The sequence below is a fragment of the Leopardus geoffroyi genome, chromosome D2 (assembly GCF_018350155.1).
Source record: "Leopardus geoffroyi isolate Oge1 chromosome D2, O.geoffroyi_Oge1_pat1.0, whole genome shotgun sequence".
Lineage (NCBI taxonomy): Eukaryota > Metazoa > Chordata > Mammalia > Carnivora > Felidae > Leopardus > Leopardus geoffroyi.
In genome coordinates this window covers 17,429,896-17,452,926 of record NC_059334.1, presented here as the reverse complement: position 1 = coordinate 17,452,926, position 23,031 = coordinate 17,429,896, and the positions used below count along the sequence as shown (strand labels likewise).

General features: G+C 43.9%; 1 protein-coding gene across 7 annotated transcripts in view; it reads right to left on the bottom strand.

Annotated features, from left to right (window-relative positions):
• Positions 1 to 23,031, bottom strand: part of TTC13 (tetratricopeptide repeat domain 13) — an 84,917-nt gene extending 61,886 nt beyond the window's left edge. For 6 of the 7 annotated variants that reach the window (XM_045437382.1, XM_045437383.1, XM_045437384.1 and 3 more), the window contains exons 1-3: positions 22,653 to 23,031; positions 4,100 to 4,194; positions 253 to 328 (exon numbers count right to left, since the gene is read on the bottom strand). In XM_045437382.1, the coding sequence (XP_045293338.1) occupies positions 253 to 328; positions 4,100 to 4,194; positions 22,653 to 22,923 (442 nt within the window). In that variant the 5' untranslated portion in view covers positions 22,924 to 23,031. Of the gene's footprint in view, positions 1 to 252; positions 329 to 2,990; positions 3,080 to 4,099; positions 4,195 to 22,652 lie in introns of all 7 variants that reach the window. The other variant, XM_045437388.1, reaches the window with a different exon arrangement.

Below are 23,031 nucleotides of genomic sequence, written 5' to 3'. Positions count from 1 at the left end.
GAAACACTCGCAGAACAAGTTACTCGCCATCCAAGGTTTTACTGTATTTTCTCTATTTCATGTTATCCTGACATAGGGTGCACGGACCCACACAAGGGCTGAATGTCTTACCCGACATCACACCACTCATGTTGGCAGAGCTGGTGTCTGTGTTCTTTCCACTCCACCACCTTGCCTACCTGCTCGGCATCAAATCGTAAATTCTAGGCAAATACCCCAGGAACCGCCCCCTCCCCCAGATTCAAATCTCACCTAGCTCTTCGTTTGTGCTGTCATTATCCGTGGCAAAAGGGAATCTCTTTTGCTCTGCAATAGACTTGGCCTGGCTCTGAAATAGAAACAAACAAACGTACATGTTAGCTTCTCACAAATGAAGACGAGGCTTGCAATGAAAACCTGTATTTTTACAAAGTGAAGCTACATTTGATTCATATGGAAGTGAGAAAAGGTTCACTTTAAGTCATGCCAATTGTGTACTTCAAGCACACAGCTTATGGTGTAACTGATTTGCCTCCTCCCTACCATTAGTGGTTCTGTTTCTAAGAACACGTTTCTTTTCGCTCCCATAGGGATTTATCCTGCTGGCTGCTCCACGCTCCTTCCATGTTTTCAGAGACTATTTAATGGCCTCGATTAGGTTACGAGGATCACGTTCTAGCGATCGGTCCTCCAATGCGGCTGGATGATAGAATATTGCTTTGTAAACTCTAAAAATACTTTAGAAAAAAGAGCTACCAGTTGTCCAGAGATGACGCCAGAAAGGGACCCACAAAATCTGAGCAGGAAACAAGACATTCTAGTAGAAAGTGCACAGCAGATGGTGAACATCTCCATCCTGCTCAATGCAATAAATTGCCTACAAAGAATCGCTGCAGACATATGCCCATTTGGCAGGAAAACGAAACCAAAAGTGGAAACTAGGGGCAGACAAAATGAGTAAGTTTGCTTAGTAACCGGAGTGATTTTACAAGCAGCACGGGAAATGACGGCTCTATGGGGTGCAGGAGACAAATCACGTCGGACGCTACAGCGGCCACTTCCCCGGAAGGTTTAACTGCTGATGCTAAGTTGGGATACGCTTAGCCTCCGGGGTACGTGTTAAAATGATTACTTCATGTGAGATTCACCTAAGACACAATTAAAACTTGCACACACACAGAGACAGGAGAAGCTAAGACAGCGAGGGACTGAAGATTTGCGGCTTTGGGCAAGACCACAGGATTAGAACTCAGTGGCGTCCTGATTAACTGAGTTCTTCTGTTTTAAAAATGCATAGTACGGATGCCTGTAGGCATATATGATGGCCAAATAATTTTACAGGAGAGTCTCTCCTAATTGCTGTTTGTGCTTTCCAGCTCATGATTGATGGTCATTAGCAGATGACGAACTGTGGCCTCTTGGACTTCACGGACTCAAATAACAGAGTAACAAGGCACTTCCGCTTATACTCCCTTTACTCTCAAAATCTAGAGTGATACTCAGATACGGCGTGGTATTTAGTCTGCCTATGAAACAGGTCAAGAATAATCTACCTCTGGTTAAAACACTGGTTGAAAGCTAGAGGCCAGAAGGGCATCCCATGTCGGGATGAATGCGCACATCATTCCATGCAGGACTCCAGACAAAATGGAACATCTGAAACTTCTACTACTATGGGAATGTTTAACACTGAATGTTTAACCTGATGACTAGAGAGGAAGTCTCTCAGCTCTTTCGCATTTTGCTCTATAGCTGGAAGCTTCCACACAGCTATGGGGAGCCTTACAGTGAGATCCTCGCAAGACTTAAGAAGCGGCAGATTTAACAACATGTGAAGGCATCACAGTACGTACATCCCGTGTGACCAGACACGAGGCTCTCCTCTTTGTCAGGTGGTCACAGATAAGCACGCAGATGTAAAATACTTTTCCGCTTAGTAAGTTACATATAGCCAAGGAAAGGAGTCTATGAATATCGCTTTTAGTACTTAAAAAGTCTAATTGTTTCATCCAGTACTCAATGAGAGTTTCCCATTTGCCAAGGCTCTGGGCAGAAAGGCACAGGAAGAAAACAAAAATGAAATCCCATAAAAGGATATCATTTACTTGGGGTGCCTGGTGGCTCAGTCAGTTAAGCGTCCAACTTTTGATTTCAGCTCAGGTCGTGATCTCACAGTCCTGTGTTGGGCTCTGCACTGTCAGTGTTGAGCCTGCTTGGGGTTTCCCTCTCTCCCTCTCTCTGCCCTTCCCCTACTCTCCCTCTGTCTCTGTCTCTCTCTCTCTCAAAATAAATAAATAAACTTAAAAAAAAAAAAAGAAATCATTACCAAGCAACATCAAGAGTATACTGAAGAGCATATCTGAGTTAAAGTGTTTTTATTTTACTAGAAATAACATCTAACAGAAGTGGGCAGAAAAGTATAATATGGACAAATTAACTTCTTGATCAAAAAGAGTCTTTCCCACTTCTTTTTTTTTATTAAAAAATTTTTTTATAATCTTTATTTTTGAGAGAGAGAGAGAGAGAGAGAGAGCGTGAGCAGGGAAAGAACAGGAGAGAGAAGGAGACAAAGAATCTGAAGCGGGCTCCAGGCTCTGGGCTGTCAGCACAGAGCCCGACGTGGGGCTCGAACCCACGAACTGCGAGATCGGGACCTGAGCCAAAGTCAGACGCTTAACCGACTGAGCCGCCCAAGCGCCCCGAGTCTTTCCCACCTAATACTGCATCTGTAGATACCTTCTGTGGACAGCAGGGAGAAGCTCCAATCAAAGACGTTAATGCACACAGCCCCACTTTGCTGGGACACCAACTCCAACCCATCCTCAGGTCACTGCTTACGCTTCAAGTTCTGAAAGCTGTCCTACCTGACCCCCCTAATTTAAAGGGAGATTATGTTGATATTTTGCTATACCTCTATGTTCATTTGTATAATTATCTGGTTAGTGACTAGGAGTCACGAGTGCAGGGACTGAGGCTAGCTGGCTCACTGTGGCATTATTCCCAGTACTTACTTAGCACAACGCCTGGCACATAATAGGTGCAAAATAAATATCTGGAGAATTAATGAAGAAATGAATAGTCGAACTCCCATATTTTCAACCTAGGGAAAATGAAAGGCCAAGATTGATGAGCTTTCTCCCATAGGTTACTAGCTAGTGCCATCTTAAACTAGAAATGCAACACGGAGAAAATATTTGAATTACTGTCAGTAAGACGGTAGGTCCCTAATAATTCTAAGAATCTAATCCCCTCCCCAAGGTGGGGATTACCCAATTTCTACTTAAGTGTTTTCATTGGTGGCCAACTCACTACAAGCTAGCCCATTCTGGTTGGGGACCAGTCTAATTCAAGTTCTTCCATATATCGAGTTGATCCCTATGCAATGAGTTAGGTAACATCTGTTGATCATTCTTTGGCTTGCAAACTCTACCCATTTTCAGTAGTTCTCACATGCAAAGGCAAAGCTTTATCTGGAGAAGAGACAGCAACCTAAAGGGAAATTTTAAACACAAGAAGCAAACAGTATCTATGTGGATGTTGAAGGAAAAGGCCTGGAGAAAAAAATATGTTCACCTTGGGCACTGAAAGAACAACTCAGCCTCAGAGAATTAAGTGTGAACAACAACAACAAAAAAAAGAGCCTTGCACCTGAGGCAGCTAGGCTGGAGGAGTGTACGTGCTAACGTGAACAGGCAGAGACAGACGTTATGTAGTGCCAGGAACTCATCCCTGGAGTGGAGAGGCCTCCTATACAGTTCAGCGGGTACTGACAGTTAAAAACATAGATATAAAAGATATCCACACAGGCAAAAGCTGGAAGAATAATATATTTTACCTTAAAATACATTAGGTTCCTAGAAGTAAGGCTCAGCCATTATCTCCCCTTTATTCCTTGGAACTGAGAAGTAAAAAGGCCAAGGTCTAGAATGATCAACCATCCAATCCATAAGTCGTAATAATGTAATGTGACTAAATACCAGATGACCTATCTTTATCTTATGCAAATAGAACCAACTAGAACCAACTCCTAGTTGATAAACAGAGGTGACCTGTGCCTTCTGAAACATGTATCATTGTACTTTAGGTCATAAAGACAGAAGCATGGACAGAAGATGCGTACCAGGATCTTTTCAGTGTTGAGGGAAAGCAGTGAGTCACAGGGTGGCGGCCCTTTGGGTTCACAGTCTGAGTCGTGGAAGTTCAGAAAGGATGACTCTGAAAAGCAAACATCCCTGGTTATTCTCTGAACCTGAAATTTATGGTTCTTAGGTTCTTAACTATGAATTATAATGTTAGGAACACACACACACACACACACACACACACACACACACACACACAGAATCTACCAAACCAAAATGAGGACAAGGCAAAAAAGCACCAAAAGGGGCATCCTGCCTTCCACCGTACAGCTGTGTCACATTCTACAGTTTCCAAATACCTTGCGTAGCTGTCATGACTGTCTTCACAACCAGTCATTAATACGATACTTGTTAAGATCCCTTTTTCAGACATCTCCTACCTGGCAGCGTTTACCATAGGTTAAAAAATATTACAAAAGGGAGAACAAAGTCGAGCCAGGGAGATCTAATGTTAAAAGATATGTACCAGGGGTCTAGAATCCAGAATATATAAATAAGTCCTGATTTCAACAACAAAAAGACAACCCAATTAAAAAATGGGCAAAGGACTGGAATAGGCAATTCTCCAAAGAAGATACACAAATGGCCACTGAATACATGGAAAGATGCTCTACATCATTATTGATTAGGGGATGTAAATCAAACCACAATGAGGTTTGCCACAATAATGGCTTTTTTTTTTTTTATTGTCGAGGCAAACAAGTGTTGGCAAGGATGTAGAAAAATTAGAGCCCTTGTACATTGCTGTGTAAAATGGTGTGGCCACTGTGGAAGATAGTTTACTGGTTCATCCAAAAGTTGAACATAGAATTACCATATGGTCCTACTATTCCATCCCTAGGAATATACCCAAAAGAACTAAAAACAGAAATTCAAACAAGTATGTGAACATGCATCTTCACAGAAGCAATATTTAACAATAACCAAATGGCAGAAACAGCCCAAATGTCCATCAACAGACAATGGACAAACTATGGTATATACATACAGTGGAATACTATTCAGTCTTAAAACAGAATAAAGTACTACAATCACCATTAATTAGTACACTTTACTCTTCAAATAATAAATCTACATTTATACTTTAACCATTTCAAAATTTGGAGACTTTTCACTCTAAGCTACATCTAAAATGCTAGCCTATATTTGGAAACATTCAAATATTAAAGATAAATTTTTAAAAAAAGAATGAAATACTTTACATGTTCATATAACACCATGAAAGAACCTCCAAAATATAATGAGTAAGAACCTCCAAAACAAAAACTAAGTGAAAGAAGCCAGACACAAAAAGTCACATATTGTGTGAGCTCACTGATACGAAATAACCAGAAAAGGTAAATCCATAGAGACAGAATGCACATCCATGGCTGAAGGAGGGAAGAGGAAGAAACTGCTGAGGGGTGAGGGGCTTACTCTGGAGTGATGGAAAGGTTTTGGGGTGGTTGCACAACATTGTGACTGTACTCAATGCCACAGAGCTGTTCGTAGGGAAACATTTAATTTTATGTTATGTGAATTTTGCCTCAACAATTATTTTTAAGCCTATACTGTAATTCAGCAGTCATTAAAGAGCATCAAATTGTGTTCAAGCGACCATGTGAACCGACAGAGATAAATTCTCATTTGCGTCTGTCTTAACAGCTGGAGACTAGAGCTAATATACCAAAGAAGCCCTGGATGGTGAGTGATTTCTGAAGCTGGAAGGTTAAATTTCACAAGGCCCAAGCAGAGTTTAAACGGATGGGTGGGTTCTGCTAATATCATCCTCAATGGGGAAAAACTGAGCGCTTTTCCCCTAAGGTCAAGAACACGACAGGGATGTCCACTCTCACTGTGTTATTCAACACAGTATTGGAAGTTCTAGCCTCAACAATCAGACGACACAAAGAAATAAAAGGCATCTAAATCAGCAAGGAGGAAATCAAACTTTCACTCTTCACAGACAACATGATACTCCATGGAAAACCCAAAAGATTCCACCAAAAAACTACTAGAACTGATGCATGAATTCAGCAAAGTTGCAGGATATAAAATCAATGCACAGAAATTGGTTGCATTTCTATACACCAATAGTGAGGCAACAAAAGGAGAAATCAAGGTATCAATTGCATTTACAATTGCACCAAAACCCATTAAATACCTAGGAATAAACCTAAGAGGTGAAAAATCTATACACTGAAAACTATAAAAAGCTTATAAAAGAAACTGAAGAAGGCACCAAAAAATGGAAAAATATTCCATGCTCATGGATTGGAGGAAAAAAATATTGCTAAAATGTCGATACTACCCAAAGCAATCTACATATTCAGTGCAATCCCTATCAAAATAACAGCAGCATTCTTCACAGAGCTAGTACAAACAATCCCAAAATTTGTATGGAACCAGAAAAGACATCAAATAACAAAAGCAATCCTGAAAAAGAAAACCAAAGCTGGAGGCATCACAATTCTGGACTTCAAGATGTATTACAAAGCTGTAATCATCAAGACAGTATGGTACTGGCACAAAAACAGACACTTAGATCAATGGAACAGAATAGAGAACCCAGAAATGGACCCAAAAATGTAAGGCCAGCTAATCTTTGACAAAGCAAGAAAGAATATCCAATGGAATAAAAACATTCTCTTCAGCAAATGCTGTTGGGAAAACTGGACAGCGACATGCAGAAGAATGAACCTGGACCACTTTCTTACACCAGACACAAAAATAAACTCAAAATGGATGAAAAACCTAAGCATAAGACAGGAAGCCGTCAAAATCCTAGAGAAGAAAGCAGGCAATAACCTCTTTGACCTTGGCCACAGCAACTTCTTACTCGACATGTCTCTGGAGGCAAGGGAAACAAAAGCAAAAATGAACTATCGTGACCTCATCAAGATAAAAAGCTTCTGCACAGCAAAGGAAACAATCAGCAAAACTAAAAGACAACTGACAGAATGGGAAAAGATATTTGCAAATTACATACCTGATAAAGGGTTAGTGTCCTAAATCTATAAAGAACTTATCAAACTCAACACCGAAAAAACAAATAATCCAGTGAAGAAATGGGCAAAAGACATGAATCGACACTTCTCCAAAGACATCCAGATGGCTAACAGATGCATAAAAAAATGCTCAACATCACTCATCATCAGGCAAATATAAATCAAAGCCACAGTGAGATACTACCTCACACTTGTCAGAATATCTAAAATTAACCACTCAGGCAACAACAGATGTTGGTGAGGATGCAGAGAAAAAGGAATCCTTTTGCACTGCTGGTGGGAATGCAAGCTGGTGCAGCCAGTCTGGAAAACAGTATGGAGGTTCCTAAAAAATTAAAAATAGAACTATCTTATGGCCCAGCAACTGCAGTGCTAGGTATTTATCCAAAGGATACAGGTATGCTGTTTTGATGGGGCACATGCACCCCAATGTTCATAGCAGTGCTGTTGACAATAGTCAAAGGAAGGAAAGAGCCCAAATGTCCACTGACAGATGAATGGATAAAGAAGTGGTATATACATACAATGGAATATTACTCAGCAATCAAAAAGAATGAAATCTTGCCATTTGCAACAATGTGGATGGAGTGTGTTATGCTAAGTGAAATTAGTCAGAGAAAGACAAATATCATATGACTTCACTCAGATGTAGAATTTAAGATACAAAACAGATGAACATAAGGGAAGGGAAGCAAAAATAATATAAAAACAGGGAGGGGGACAAAACAGAAGAGACTCTTAAATACAGAGCACTGAGGGTTGCTGGAGGGGAGGTGGGTGGAGGGATGGGCTAAATGGGCAAGGGGCATTAGGAGGACATGTGCTGGGATGAGCACTGGATGTTATACGTAGGGGGTAGATCACTCGATTCCACTCCTGCATCATTATTGCACTATGTGCTAACTGACTTGGATATAAATGTAAAAAAATAAGTAAATAATAAGAGGATGGGTGGGTTCAGACTGGGAAACAGAGAGAATGGGTATTCCAGGTGGGATGAGTGGTGTGCACAGAAGTATAAAGGTAAGAAAATGCGAAGCAGTAAGCAGGCGACCCTGGCTGGAGGGAGCTGGTGTTGGAAAATAAAAGATGGAAGGTTGGAACATGAGCGGTCAGACTGGGGAGTCTTGGAGCCAAGAGAAAGGCTTTAGTCTCACAAGAGTGAGGAGGCAGTAATGGTTGTCGGTAGGTAGTTGGAAATAACATTAATTTATAACCTATTTCTTCTTAAAGCTAACGTTTGAATTGCATATACGTGGCCTCATTCTATTCTAACAATCCCTCCACTTGGTGGGATTCACTTAGGTTTCAATAAACATGCATCGGTATAATTGTAAGTGGATGCACTCATTCCCTTCTGTGAAACCTAACCATCTTTGGGTAATTAGGCTGTCCTTTCCCCCTTCTGATAAATAGTATTTTACAAGTATGCTTGACGTATATTTTTTAAATTCACCCAATCTGGCAATTAAATTCTAACCAATACAATTGCTGAGGCAAAGGGTGTAAATAACTTTAAGACCTTTCACATATGCTGCCCCATTTCCCTCCCAGGATGTAATAATAATTTCATTCCCACCCAACAGTGTAGAAGATGGTCTATTTCACTCTGCTCAGAGTATTCTGTTCTTTTCATCTCTTCCTAATCTGAAAATAGCACTAGTGAGACCAAACTTTTGGTTTACTGCCCATTTGTATCTCTTCTTTTGTAAATCATGTGTTTCCTCTGCTAATTTTTAAGTCATTTTATCTATTCTGGCCTAAGGTATAGAAGCGAATGTCTATCCATTTTCCAGTTCTCTCAGAACGATTTTGAACACCGCCTTTACAATACATTCTAGTCACCGGGGTCTTAAAGGAAGCTTTGAGATAATTTATATCCAACTAAAATAGCTCTCACAGATGACTATTCAATCTATACGGGCACTGGTGTTTAAAATATTACAGTAGGACTTCATGTTCATTCTAGAAAATAGAAAAAAAAATCACAAAACATAAAAAAAAAAAAAAGTCATTTAGAATACTACCATACATTGAGATCCACTGTGAAAATCTTGGCGTTAATTACTGTAATTAAGAGGGACAATTCTTGAAATCAGACAGACTGGGTTTGAATTCCTGTTCTCTGCAACTACTTACAAGCTCTTGGCCACTGATCTAGCGGCCTCATCAATCTTCGGTTTCTTCATTTGTAAAACAGGGTCGCTGATGGTATCTACTTCACAGGAGTGGTTGATTTAAACAAGATTATAGGGGCACCTGGGTGGCTCAGTGAGTTAAGTGTCCATCTGTTGATTTCGGCTCATGTCAGGATCTCCCAGTTCATGGGATCCAGCCCCACGCCAGGCTCTTTGCTGACAGCACGGAGCCTGCCTGGATTCTCTCTTTCCCTCTCTCTCTCTCTCTCTCAAAATCAGTAAATAAACTTTAAAAAAATAAACAAGGAGATATAAGTAAAGTATTTGGTACAGTTTCTGGCACAAAGAAGGAGACAGAGGATGTTCGCTATTGTTACCATTAGGTTGTGAGGAGATACACTGTTTTGTAACCTGCCCTTTTAATGTAACAGTATAATATAAACACTTCCCCATTTGATTGAACTTTCTTCTGCAAACTATTTAAACTTAGTGAGATTATATATCATTTTTAAAAAAAATTTTTTTTTTTAATTTTTTTTTTTTCAACGTTTATTTATTTTTGGGACAGAGAGAGACAGAGCATGAACGGGAGAGGGGCAGAGAGAGAGGGAGACACAGAATCAGAAACAGGCTCCAGGCTCTGAGCCATCAGCCCAGAGCCTGACGCGGGGCTCGAACTCACGGACCGCGAGATCGTGACCTGGCTGAAGTCGGACGCTTAACCGACTGCGCCACCCAGGCGCCCCTAAAAAAATTTTTTTAACGTTTATTTATTTTTGAGACAGAGAGAGACAGAGCATGAATGGGGGAGGGGCAGAGAGAGAGGGAGACGCAGAATCGGAAGCAGGCTCCAGGCTCTGAGCCATCAGCCCAGAGCCCGACGCGGGGCTCGGACTCACAGACCTCGAGATCGTGACCTGAGCTGAAGTCAGACGCTTAACCAACTGAGCCACTCAGGCGCCCCGATTATATATCATTTTTAATTTAATATCTTTAGGATTTCAGTGCTCTACGATAAACCTGTATTTTGTTGTTTCTAGACTAACTCCTTCTAATGATCTGCCTATTGACTTCAATAGTTTCACAATGTATCCTTAAAATAAATGCACACATTTTAACGTAAAGGAAAGCCTCATCAATTTTTTTTCCCAAAAGTTTCTTGGCTATTTGGATCAACATTCTTCCTTCAAATAAACTTGTCATTAAGGATCCAAAACCAAAAAGTCCCTCTTGGGATTTTTATTAGAATTGTTAAAACCGTAGGGGGGACCTGAGTGGCTCAGTCAGTTTGGTGTCCAAGTTCGGCTCAGGTCATGTTCTCACGGTTGGTGAGTTTGGGCCCCACCTCAGGCTCTGTGCTGACAGCTCAGAGCCTGGAGCCTGCTTTGGATTCTGTCTCCCTCAAAAATAAATAAGCACTAAAAAAAATTTTTTTTAATAAAAAAGAAAAAAAAACCAAATAGGAGAATCCTTCCTTCATATGGTAAAATGCATCCACGTTAACCCATAGCCATATAGAGCATCTTCCCACTGGATGCTCATGTTAAAAGTCTTATCAAAAGGTGAAATTCTGGGTCAGTAAATGAAGTATTAATGTCAGGAATAAGCAGGAGTACTAGTACTGAACAGTCTTTTGGAGGTTTTCTCTAGTTCAATGAGACGCTAAATGAGTAGAAACACTAAAAAGACCCTGATATCATTACATGTAGAGGATGCAATTACCCACTGAATAAATGGAAGCATTGAAATAAATGGAAGCTGCTAGGAATTCAGTGATGCTGTTGTTCACGTCCGCAGGAAACTCCCTGAGCAAGCCGCTTCCCCTGACTCTGCTCTAGTTCGTAGGGTCTTTAAGCTGCCGTGATTTCACATTTCTGTGTGATTTCGCTTACTGTTGGTTTCCCTCCCTGAACGGTAGCATTCGTATACAAGGACAGGGGTCATTTCTGGTTTTGCGGACCACTGAGCAGTGAATAGACCAAGGTAGATGTGCAACCAACACGTAATCAATGGCCATCCACCAATTTTCTTTTCAATCACAACAAATTTGAATGTATAAATTCTATAGAAAAATTGTAAAATTTCACATAGGCCAATAAAACACTTGAATAGATTAAATTTTGTAAAGTACTCCTCTGCTCGTTAATCTACAGTTTTAGCAATTCTTTAAAAAAATTTTGTTTTAATGTTTACTTTTCAGAGAGAGAGAGAGAGAGAGCATGAGCAGGGGAGGGGCAGAGAGAGAGGGAGTCACAGAATCTGAAACAGGCTCCAGGCTCTGAGCTGTCAGCACAGAGCCTGACGCGGGGCGTGAACTCACGAACCTCGAGATCATGAGTTTAACCGACTGAGCCACCCAGGTGTCCCTTCTTACTCTTTATTTTACCAAAAAATTTTAAATCAGGAAAGCTGGCTGAACTTTATCAAGTGCTTTTGGAATTTCTTTGAGGTAATCATATGATTTTTCTCCATGACTTACTAAGGTGATTAATTCAATTTTTTTTTTTTTAAGTTGAACCATCTTTGCACTTCTAAAATAAATTCTAATTGGTCAAGGCACATCCTTACTTTAATTTCTGGTTTCAACTTATTAATATTTTACTTAGGATTTTTATAACTGTGCTATAGTTTTCTACCCATACTTGCCACTATATTAAGTTCTGTCATCAATGTTTTTCGCTGATTTGAGGTCTGTAAGAGAAAAACAGCTTATTACAGTTGTACCTAGACTTCTCTGGGAACAGGTTAAATTTCTTCTTTGATCTAAAACTGTTTTGTTCGCTATGGCTTTAATTGTCTAACAATAACAACCCAACAATCTATATTTAGATGCAATAGGTTTTCATACAACTAGGAAAAGCCTCTGTTTTCCTCCTTGCTCAGATAATGCAAGTAAAATTTAAAGATAATTACTACATGGGGCGCCTGGGTGGCTCAGTCAATTAAGTGTCTGACTTCAGTTCAGGTCATTATCTCATAGTTGGTGAGTTCAAGCCCCGCATCGGGCTCTGTGCTGACAGCTCAGGGCTTGCAGCCTGCTTCGGATTCTGTGTCACCCTCTCTCTCTACCCCTCCCCCACGCTCTCTCTCTTTCTCAAAAATAAACATTTTAAAAAATTAATTACTTAAGAAATATTCTCAAAACACATTACAGAATCTCATCTTTTTCTTCCAGATCATCTTCCTGGACATTTATTTATTGCTTCATATTTTTAACCTTATTAGCAGGAATTTCTTCACATTTGTCTCTTCATTCTAATGGCCTCTACCACTGTCCACACAGCCCCTCATTCCTAATGTACGTTTGCATTTGCTCACCTATTTATGTGTTAGCCTTGTCAGGTTTATCTATTTTCTTCTTTTTTGAAAAACAAGAAAAAAACAACTCTTGGATCGATGTATCAATACTATTGTTGCTCTGTTTCTAATTCATTTATTCGGGCTTTGTTCTAGACAAGCTTCCAATTTCCCAATCGTTTTCTTGTTGCTCGAGCTTAGTATCCAGTTCATTTATTCCCGTCTTTCTTCAATACCAAGAAGCCACGGAAGGCTCCAGCAGAAGAAAGATCACGGAAGGTTGTGTGAGGAGAGAGAGAGAAGGGCCGGAAGACTAGCAAGGAGGCCATGGCCAGCTAAAACAGGGAAAAAGTGCAAACATAGAGGCCACCGGGTTGAAAAGGGAGGGTCAGACTCCAAAGAGATATATGAGGTTAAAAAAAAAAAAAAAAAAAAAAAAGCCAGGGCTTTGAGAAAAAGTAGGCATGGGAAGAGGACAAAGGCATGGCTTTCCACCATTAACTGAAATGGCAAGTTTGAGAGGAAAAGTGGTTCTAGGGGGCAGTCAAGGGCCAATTCCAGAGAAAGGCAAGAGCTACAGATATGAATGTGATGGCCATTAACTTAAGATGGATGAGTAAACAGGGGGTGTAGATAGGATCTCTGCCAGCTCAGGAAGCTTAAATGTAATAAGAAAAGAGCTGACCCTGGTGGGGACGAGATATTTAAAAGGAGGGCAAATCAATGACCTTTTTCTAAAGAACTATCTAGAGTCATTTCTTTGAGGGCCGCCTGGGTGGCTCAGTGGGCTGAGCGCCTAACTCGATTTTCACTCAGGTCATGATCCCAGCCAGGGTCGTGGGATCGAGCCCCACATCGGACTCCATGCTGAGTACGGAGCTGACTTAAGATTCTCTCTTTCTCCCTCTGCCCCTCTCCCCTGCTCGCATATGTACCCTCTCTCTAAAACATGGAAAGAAAAACAGAAAGAATTACTTTTTTTGAATTGTTCTGCAGCCTTGCCATAAAACTACACACAGAGTTATTATAATGATTTTCATTCTTCATTATACTCCCTTATTCCTGAAGTCAAGTATTTGTTTCTTCTCATTTTTCTTGACCAGCCGTGCGAGGTAACTGTCTAAACTTCACCAGTACTTTCGACGAACCAGCTCTGATAGTGAAATTTGATTCAATCTGAAGTCAGAGAAAGAGTAATTACTGTGGAGGCAAAGTCGGAGAGCCGTTGAGAGTGTGGGCTGTGGAGCCGGACTGACCCGGCTCAGATGCCTAACTGGTTGACTTGGCGCAAGTCCTTCTGTATCTCTTAGCCTCAGTTTCCTCATTTATAGAACAGGAACGACTACCCCCACATACCCTCACAGGCCTATTACGAGGAATAGACGTGATGCCCACAGTTCACAGGAAATGGTTGTCACAGGTTGGTAGGGCCAGCCCTTGAACCACACGGGATTGAACTGCGTGGGTCCACTTACATGCAGGTTTTTTAAAATAAACATAGATATTGCTGTAAACGTATTTTCTCTTCATGATTTTTGTAACCACGGTTCCTTCTCTCTAGCTTATTTTAGTCTAAGGATACAGAATGTAATACATATACAAAATATGTGTTCCTTGACTGCTTGTTATTAGTAAGGCTTCCGGTCAACAGTAGGCTATTAGCAGTTAAGTTTTGGGGGAGTCGGAAGTGGCATATGGACTTTTGATGGTGTGGGAGGCAGGGGGGAATTGGTTGGTGCCCCTTACCCCCTAAGGGTCCACTATATACATATCTCGGAAATTGCCATTTTTTTCTGTTAATTTCTTCTTCCTTCTTAAGATTATTTTGGTCTTCGCAGAACTTGACAGCTTTCGAAATGCCCTCACAACACTCTGTCCACTGATCCTCCCTCCTCTGAGGCAGGGAGGACACACCTTAGGCGGATCACACACGTGGGGAAACGAGGTCAGTGTTAACGTGCGTGTTTAAGTCACAAGACGAAGAAATCGCCCGCATCTGTGCTCCGGGACACCACATCAACAGAGGTGCACGGTCCGCTTGTCACCACTCATTCTGCCCCTGCTGGGTCCTAGCAATGCCCTCAGGCTTCCTTCCTGTCCTCCCAAACCCCACAGACCACTGATTTTAAGAAGAGCGGTTTCGGTAAAGACACGAGGGGCCAACTGCAGTAGCTTCGGCAAAGGATGGGAGATGGGGAGACAGTGCACAGAAGCATCTCCTCTGAGGAATTCTGCTGTAAAGGAAGCGGAGAGAGAGAGAGACAAGAGGTGGATGGAGGGGCAGGTAGTCCTGTCTTGGTCTCTTGTGTTTCCCAGACAGGAGCTCTCACGGCCATCTGTATGCTGACGGAAGACAAGAGGGAATGAGCGCTCCCGCACAGGGAGCGTGCCCCACTCCGCAGAGGCTCCCACAGCTCCGCACAGCGCCAGGACCAAAGGCAGAAGCTATCCTAGGGCTGCAGGCACGCTGCAGCTGTGATGGTGGGAAGCACGGAAGTTCTCTGCTGATTGCATCTTCCTCAATCAAATGACCTCCTAGGGAGGAGAGGAGACTGGGGGGCGGCGGGGGGTGGGGGGGCATTGGAAGTACCACGTATTTGTCACACAGTCATGTCAGCAGGTGAAAGGGCCTGAAAGTTTGCAAGCAGCACGCTCAGAGCCGATCCCTGAAGGAAGGCGTTTTCTTTTTCTTTTTTTTTTTTTTTCAACGTTTATTTATTTCTGGGACAGAGAGAGACAGAGCATGAACGGGGGAGGGGCAGAGAGAGAGGGAGACACAGAATCGGAAACAGGCTCCAGGCTCTGAGCCATCAGCCCAGAGCCCGACGCGGGGCTCGAACCCACGGACCGCGAGATCGTGACCTGGCTGAAGTCGGACGCTTAACCGACTGCGCCACCCAGGCGCCCCGAGGAAGACGTTTTCTAAGGGATTCAACAGCTGCTGGGCTGCACTTACCACTTGACCACCGCGCCGTAGTTAGAACAGTGGGCCAAGTTCACCCGGAAACCAGGATGACGGGGCCTTTCCCACCAATGGGCTGGAACGTGGGAGTCAGACGCCAGATACTTACTGGCAATTCTAGTCCTAGGTGTAGCGTGGCCTGGGAAGAGCAGAAATAATTACGGTGGCTGGATGTGTGACCTGAAGGCCAAGGGGCTGATACGCAGCATCAGTTATACTGTCTGTTGCTTTGATCAATTTCTGCATTTGTAAGACAACCACTGTTGAGGACATTGCACATCACCTTGGTTGATGGTCCCAAATGGTAAATTTCCTTTAGAATGTGATAACAGGAAAAGTAACAGGAAGAGTTCTCCTCGGAATTCATATGCTTCTTTTTTTCTAACAAAATCGCATTCATCAGTACCTAAGATGTGTAAGTTATCATAAAACGACTTGCAAATAGAGGCTGCCCACTGGGAACGAGATTATAAAGCCAACGTATAATTAATCCACCAGAACAAAGATCTGCAAAAGCCATCTTTCGCAGTTTTGTAACAAAGCATGACCATAATCTGATCAAAGCTGTATTAACCCTAACAAAAGTATTAACAGGTGTAAAGAATGTATAAAACCTTAAAAAAAAAAAAAAAAAAAGAGCTGGTCAGCTGCACAAAATGGAAAAAGAGGGAAGGAAGTAAATCATGTAGCACTGACCCAAGAGAAGAACCAGGTGGGGGGGTGGGGGGGGCGGGGAGGCGCTGTAGCCACAAAGGCTATTCACTTAGCCTGGGGTCGTAACATGGATTACACACGCATCAGGTGCTCAAGGTGGCACATACTTTTAAGAGCTGAAGACTCTGTCCATAAACCTATACATGATGTCAAATACCATCAACTCCACTGGGAGAGCAATGCCGTGAAACCATTAGTGAAAAGGGAACAGGGTCACTTTGAACACTCCACTGCGAGCGAACTCAACTGGCCTTTCCCGTCGAAGAGGCGGACCGTCTGACCCAGGATTTCTGAGTGTCTACGTAAAGGACGCCGGCACCCGAGTCAGAGCACATCTCACCGTGCTGGTTCCTGAATCAGACATAAAGCCATACCAAATTATCTCCAAACCAAACTGGGGGAACGGGGGGAGGAGACTTCATTAGCGAAGCTTAAACACAGATATCAGTTGTGTACTGGGGACCCCCTCCGGTTACGCAGATGGTTCAGTTTGTGAAAACAGCTGTGATACGTTTTTCTACATAGACGTCATGTTTCGATAAAAGGTAAAAATAAAAAAGATAAGAGAATGAAAATGTCAGAAAGCATTAACCCCGAAGTGAGAAGTATTCAAATTCTGCTACTTCAATGAATTTTGTCTTTATTCTATCTGCAAGATAACAGGCCCGAACAAAAAAGATAAAATGGCCTCTCTGAAACACCATATTGTGAAAAGGGGAAGCTTCAGAGGCCGGTCAGTCGGCCAAGTGTTTAGGGAGTGCAGTGACGCCAGGCCGTGTCTACGCGCTGTAGAACTTCTTGAAAAGTCCGTACTCCCAAAGTGCTCTGCCACTCCTGTGGGCATGTTTCATGCAGGGTAGGTTCTAAAACCCAGGCCCCATTATCCTTTGCCCTCATCCAGAGAGCGACGACCCCTCATGACCCAAAGCAGAACACTGGTCTACTGGGGTACAGACCGTTCAAAAGGTAAATGTAATTTTTAAGAACAATAGATCTATGTGAGAAAGCTTCACAAGTCTGCAAATAGCACAGCTATCATCCTCATAGGGCTCATGCTATAAAAAGCAACTCTTAAACCAGAAGACTTTCTGAAAGATGCAAAAGAGGCAAGCAGTCTCCAGGCGATGCCCCAGTGGCCAGGGCCGGGGGAGACGATACAGAAATCTCTTTCTCACTCTATGCCTCCGTCTCTGTTACTCAAAATAAGCGAGTTATCTTATATACTGGCAAATTTACTTCTGTAGACCTTAAAAAAAAAAGACTAGAAGAGATTTGCCACAAAATTCTATGTGATAACATGCACAGAGAATCAGGGCCAAGGGTAAAAAAGGGATCAAGCAAATCTACTAACAGTAAGGGTTACCACAGTTACCAAGACTGGGCTTAAAATGTGGTTCTTAACTTCCTCATAGCCAGAACAAAAAAAGGAAATAGCGCTCATTATAAAAGTTTCCCTCTACTGATTCCCTGCCACCGTTAAGGCATAGCAATGATTTAAGTGCTGTGGGCAAGAAGACTGATTCCATGTATTTTAAATAACTGCCTCCTTTAGTTAGAAAGATATAGACAATCTTTAGGTCTTACTGTCAAAAACACAATCAGGTTCGTAGTTACTTCCTTATTTTTGTGACAGTTAACAACTCCCGAATCAGACACTAATTCCCTTTGCTTCACACAGAACCGTGGGGAAATAAACTCAAATCTTGGATTATTAATCTCAATAAAATAAGGAAAATTACCTCAGGTTGTAAATTAACCGTCAAACTTCATTGAGACATTAAGCGTAGAACTAATGCTGCTGGCTAGATGAAGGTGGCCATTTCAAAGGTTCCAGAAAGACATCAGGTACAAGGACTGCCTAACTTAGGAGCAGACAAAAGTCTCAAGAAGGCAGGAAAAAGGAAAAAAAAAAAAAAATCCGAAATCACTGTTGTTATAAATACTACATTTTCAAAGAAGGAAAATGAAAGTGTTTTCAAAACAGTGACTAGAGGGGCGCCTGGGTGGCTCAGTCGGTTAAGCGGCCAACTTCGGATCAGGTCATGATCTCGCGGTTCGTGAGTTCAAGCCCCGCGTCAGGCTCTGGGCTGATGGCTCAGAGCCTGGAGCCTGTTTCCGATTCTGTGTCTCCCTCTCTCTCTGACCCTCCCCCGTTCATGCTCTCTCTCTGTCTCAAAAATAAACGTTAAAAAAAACACTTTTTTAAAAAACAGTGACTAGAGGTGCACAGGTTCGAACTATTACAATACATCCTGGTCCATAAAGGACACACGAAGATGTATTTCATACGGGACGAACGCCGCCTTTGAAGAAATATGCAAGGTGGCTTTCCCAGGAAGAGCAGAGGGGACACAGACGAATTCTTAAGGGACAGGTTACAGCTTATCTAGCCTTTAACTTGCCTGATCTATAACATTACGGTGCCAAGTTAAGGGGTAAGAACTCTCCCAAGCTCACTCTGCTCTGGTCCCTGTTGATGCCACCTTATCAGAGGCCTTCCCTGGCCCCCCTCCAGGCAGCAAAGCCCTCTTCCTTCTTCAGGGCACTTAGCAGCGGGCCTACTGAACACTGGTCTCTTCCTGCACTGGCACAGGCTCCACTTGGGGGAAGCCAGCCACTGCTACTGTATCCCCAAGGATCCAAAACATTGAGCAAGTGGGAGGCACACAGATAGCTTTCCCGCAAAAGAACAGAGCCATCCTAGCTCTACCGTCCAAAATATTCGGTGCAGTGAAGCATCCTTCCATGTACGTAAACAAAAAAATTCTAGAAGTTACGTAAGAATGTAACTTTCAACAAACGTGAAGACAGTGGGACTTGATCAGTAATAAGAAAGTATACTGATCAGCAGATATTACTAAGGAAATAATGCACAAAAGGTCGGGAGGCCAGGTTCAAACCCTGGCTCTGCACTCCTCTGTGGGACCTTCCCCAACTTCTCTTTGCCTCAGTTTCACCTTAGGTAAAATGGGGATAAAAAGAGTACCTGCTGCAGTGTTGAGGATTAAATAACATACAGTGCGTATACACATAAAACCAGGGGGAAAAATTGGGGGAAAACCTTCTGTTCCTTATTTCTTCCTGCAATTCCAAACTACAAACAGGGCAAAGGTAGCAAGGAAGGGAAAATGATTTTTTTTTAATGTTTATTTATTTTTGAGAGAAAGAGAGAGAGATACTGTGGGGTGGGGGGTAAGGGACAGAGACAGAGACAGAGACAGAGACAGAATCTGAAGCAGGCTCTGCACTGTCAGTGCTAAGTTCGACTCGGGGCTCAAACTCATGAACCATGAGATCATGACATGAGCCAAAGTCAGATGCTTAACTGACTGAGCCACCCAGGTGCCCGGGAAATTGATTTTTATTTGAAAAATATGTACATTACAGCGTTCACTTTTTTAAAAAAGATTATTTTTCCCACAGGAAAACAGATGACCTGACGTTTGTGGCTATACATGTTTTTCAAATAAAATACAAAAACGTGCCAGGGGAGAAAGTTGAAGGGGGCCTGGGAACAGCAAAGTCAGGCTGAGACCGCTGGTGCCCCAGTCATCCATGCTTATCTGTGCAGCTGGACCTCGATGGGGTTCAGCCCACTGAGCTCGAGGCTGATCCCAGGGCACTGGATTCCATTTGATGGTGGTCCACACAGCACAATCAGCCATTGCCAGTGCGCTGTTCAGACCTATGGGCTCCCACCATAGGAAGACACATATTGTCTCTGGCCCTGTAATCACTGGGGGTTCGGTCTTATGAGAATACCCATACAGCTCATTGGAAGGTGTGCAGATTTAGACCCAAGCAGGTGTCAATTCAGCCATTTGAATCTGAAAGCTGTGGGAAGGCTTCTGAAAAGTGGCGGTGCTTCTGTGTCTGTCCTCTGCATACGGACTGGCTTGACACGGACAGGCTCGTGGCTGGAAAGGCCAGCAAGTGATGACGACGTGATGAATGGATGGTGAGGCTCTCAAGAACTGATTCGTTCTGGATCCTGGCACTTATCTAGACCCTTCTGTTGATCAGAAGGGGTTCTGGATTCAGAACCTCTGGGCTATGATATGATTAGTTGTAAATCCTGAATTTGTTCCCACATCTGTTCTTCTTAGGACAGTGAGGGAATGGGGCAGTTTCACGGGGTCCAGCTTCTACCTACTCGTCCAAAATGAAGAGGGAGAAATGAGAGACATTTGGGGAGTCTCTACCATGACAGAGATGGCTCCTGTCACGTCCCACAGCTGGAGTGCCAAGTAGCATAAGCAGTTGCCTTTGGGAATTATTAACCGGGAACAGCAGCAGCAGCCAAGTGACTTCGGCGCCTGTCAGCAACTGCGGGACATTCACGTCACCCCAGGGGAGGCTGGCTCAAAGACTCATGCCACACATTTCCAACAGCACATGTGGAATGCCAAACTAAGAAACCAAGTACTAAGAAACTACATGGGGGGAGATAAATGAAAAACTGAAACATTTGACAAATTATGCTTAAAGCCTCATTAAGATTGCGTTCATCCTTTGACGCAAAGAACTCTGGATAATGGTTTCCACATACGAGGGAATGGTAGAATGGACAGGAAAACTCCTCCGAACGCCCGGTTCATGAAAACTTATATTACCTAGGGGAAAAGCATAATACAGGTCAGAGTTGGCCCAAATAAGGACTCCAAAGACTGGCATAAGCCATGGAGTGAAATGAGCCACTTAGATCAATACTATCAATCAATTTCATAATATAAATCAATTTCTAACTTCTACTGCCTAGAATCTGTGTCTCCTTGAGCCAGTGAGCATCACATGACCATACAAGGGAAGGGGAAATGAAGATTTACATAACACGTCCTATATGCTAGCACTCACTACAGATGTGTTCTCCTACCTATAATGACTTAGTGTCTAAGACAAAGCTTTGTCTGGAGCCTGACCACCTGGCCTCGTCCCTTTACAGCAGTGGGCCCGCAGGAAAGTGATGATTGCACCGTGTTGCGGTTTCCTCATCTGAGGAAAAGGAGCTACCATTCAATGAGGTAGTGACGGGTGTTCCAAAAGACTTAAGAAAATAGGCTAACCAACCTACTCTTACGACAGCACCTGGCATACGGCAAGCACTCCATATTATGTTGGCTATTTCTCACTTTCCCCGCAGCACTCTTGTGAAGAAAATGAAACCCGGTAATTAGGTAACAGTGTCTTCAATTTACAGAGGCGGCAATTTCGCTTGCCAAGACAAGCAATTAACTTGTTCAGAGTCACAGGAAGCCACAGAGGTAAAAAGCCATTCTTTTCCCACCATACAATGCCCGCCGAGTTTTTTACGCTGTTACTAGCCAAGGCCCACTACAAAACAAAGTCAATGAGTGAGACTTCCTCAAGGGAGTCAGATTGTGCTAAAAGGAAATCAGAGTGTGCTAATCTTGACATCTCTCAACTAAAAAATGCTTATTGTCTTCCCAGTTACACAATGTTCAAGAACACAGCTGTCCATGCTGTAAAACCTAGAACCAGCCAGCTTCTAGTGAATTAGGTAGACCTAGAGCTTTCAAAAGCAAGCCTTGAGGGAATTAGGGGGAAGAGGAAAAGGAAAGGAAGGGGAGGGGACTGAAGGGTGAAAAGATCCGATGGAAATGTCAAAACAAAAAACCACAAGCATGTATTTGCCCCTAAGGCATCTGCCATGACTTACTAAATTGAGGGCAAAAGCGCCCAACTTAATCAATGAGATGGCCTAGTTCCAAAACGCTCGGCTCTGACTTACACAGGCTGAAGGCCTGCGGGGCCCTCGTACTCACTGGGAGATACCAGACAGGTCACAGGTCAATCTTAAATAACTGGAAGCAAGGTGTCATCGAGCAGATAAAATAGGCTTGCTCTTGTCTTCCCTTCTTTCTTCCAGGGATCGAATTTGGAGAGATAATGTTTAATACAAGACATCAAACCCAGGTCAGAGAATCTGATTTCCAGGCCTAAGAAGGGCCAGACGGCTCCCACTCCGGGCGCGGGCCCCCCAGTGGGCCCGGTCCTCCTCCATCCTTCCGTTTTCCCCTCCCTCGCTCCCCCGGCAACCGTGGGGCACAGAGCGGGAACCGGGGCTGCCCCAGGCCACTTGCCATCTCCTCCTCGACCCTTTCGACAATTGCTGCAACTCCGAAGAGACCGCCCTGGTCCCCAGGAACATGCTGTCAGCTCTTTTCTCTATTCACCACCCTCCCCACGGCAGCTACCAGAGAAGGGCGCGCAGCGGCGTGGGTGCGAGCGGCGGGAAGCGGCCCCAGGATGACACCTCGCAGAGCCGGCTCCCCCAGGAGCACACGCCGCACCGCGGCCGGCGGCGGCGAGGCCCGGGCCTCCCGCACATCGGCCCCCGGGAGCCCGCCGTCCCCACGGCCCCGTCGTCCCCGCGGCCCCGGGCGACCCGGACGCCCGCCCGCCGCCCACTCACCGCCGCACTCGACCGAGTACTGGTCTCCCCAGTCCCCGGACTGCGGGCTGCAGCCGCCGCCTGCCTGGGCCTCCTGCTGCTGCCGATGCTGCAGCTCCTGTTTGAGCAGGGACAGCGGCGAGTAGTGCTCAGTGGCCAGCGCACCCGGGCGCGGCCCGACGGACAGGACCCCCAGCAACAGCAGCACCAGGACGCGCCGGGCGGCGTCCGCGGCGGCCACAGCGCCGCCCCAGCAGCAGTAGCAGCAGCAGCAGCAGCCGGCAGGTGCCATCTTTCCTCAAGGCGCATGTGCGGCGGCCCTCGCCGCACGCTGCGGCCTCCCAGCCTTAACCCGCGGCGGGCAGGTGGGCCGTGGCAAGGGGGAGGGAAGCGGGGTGGC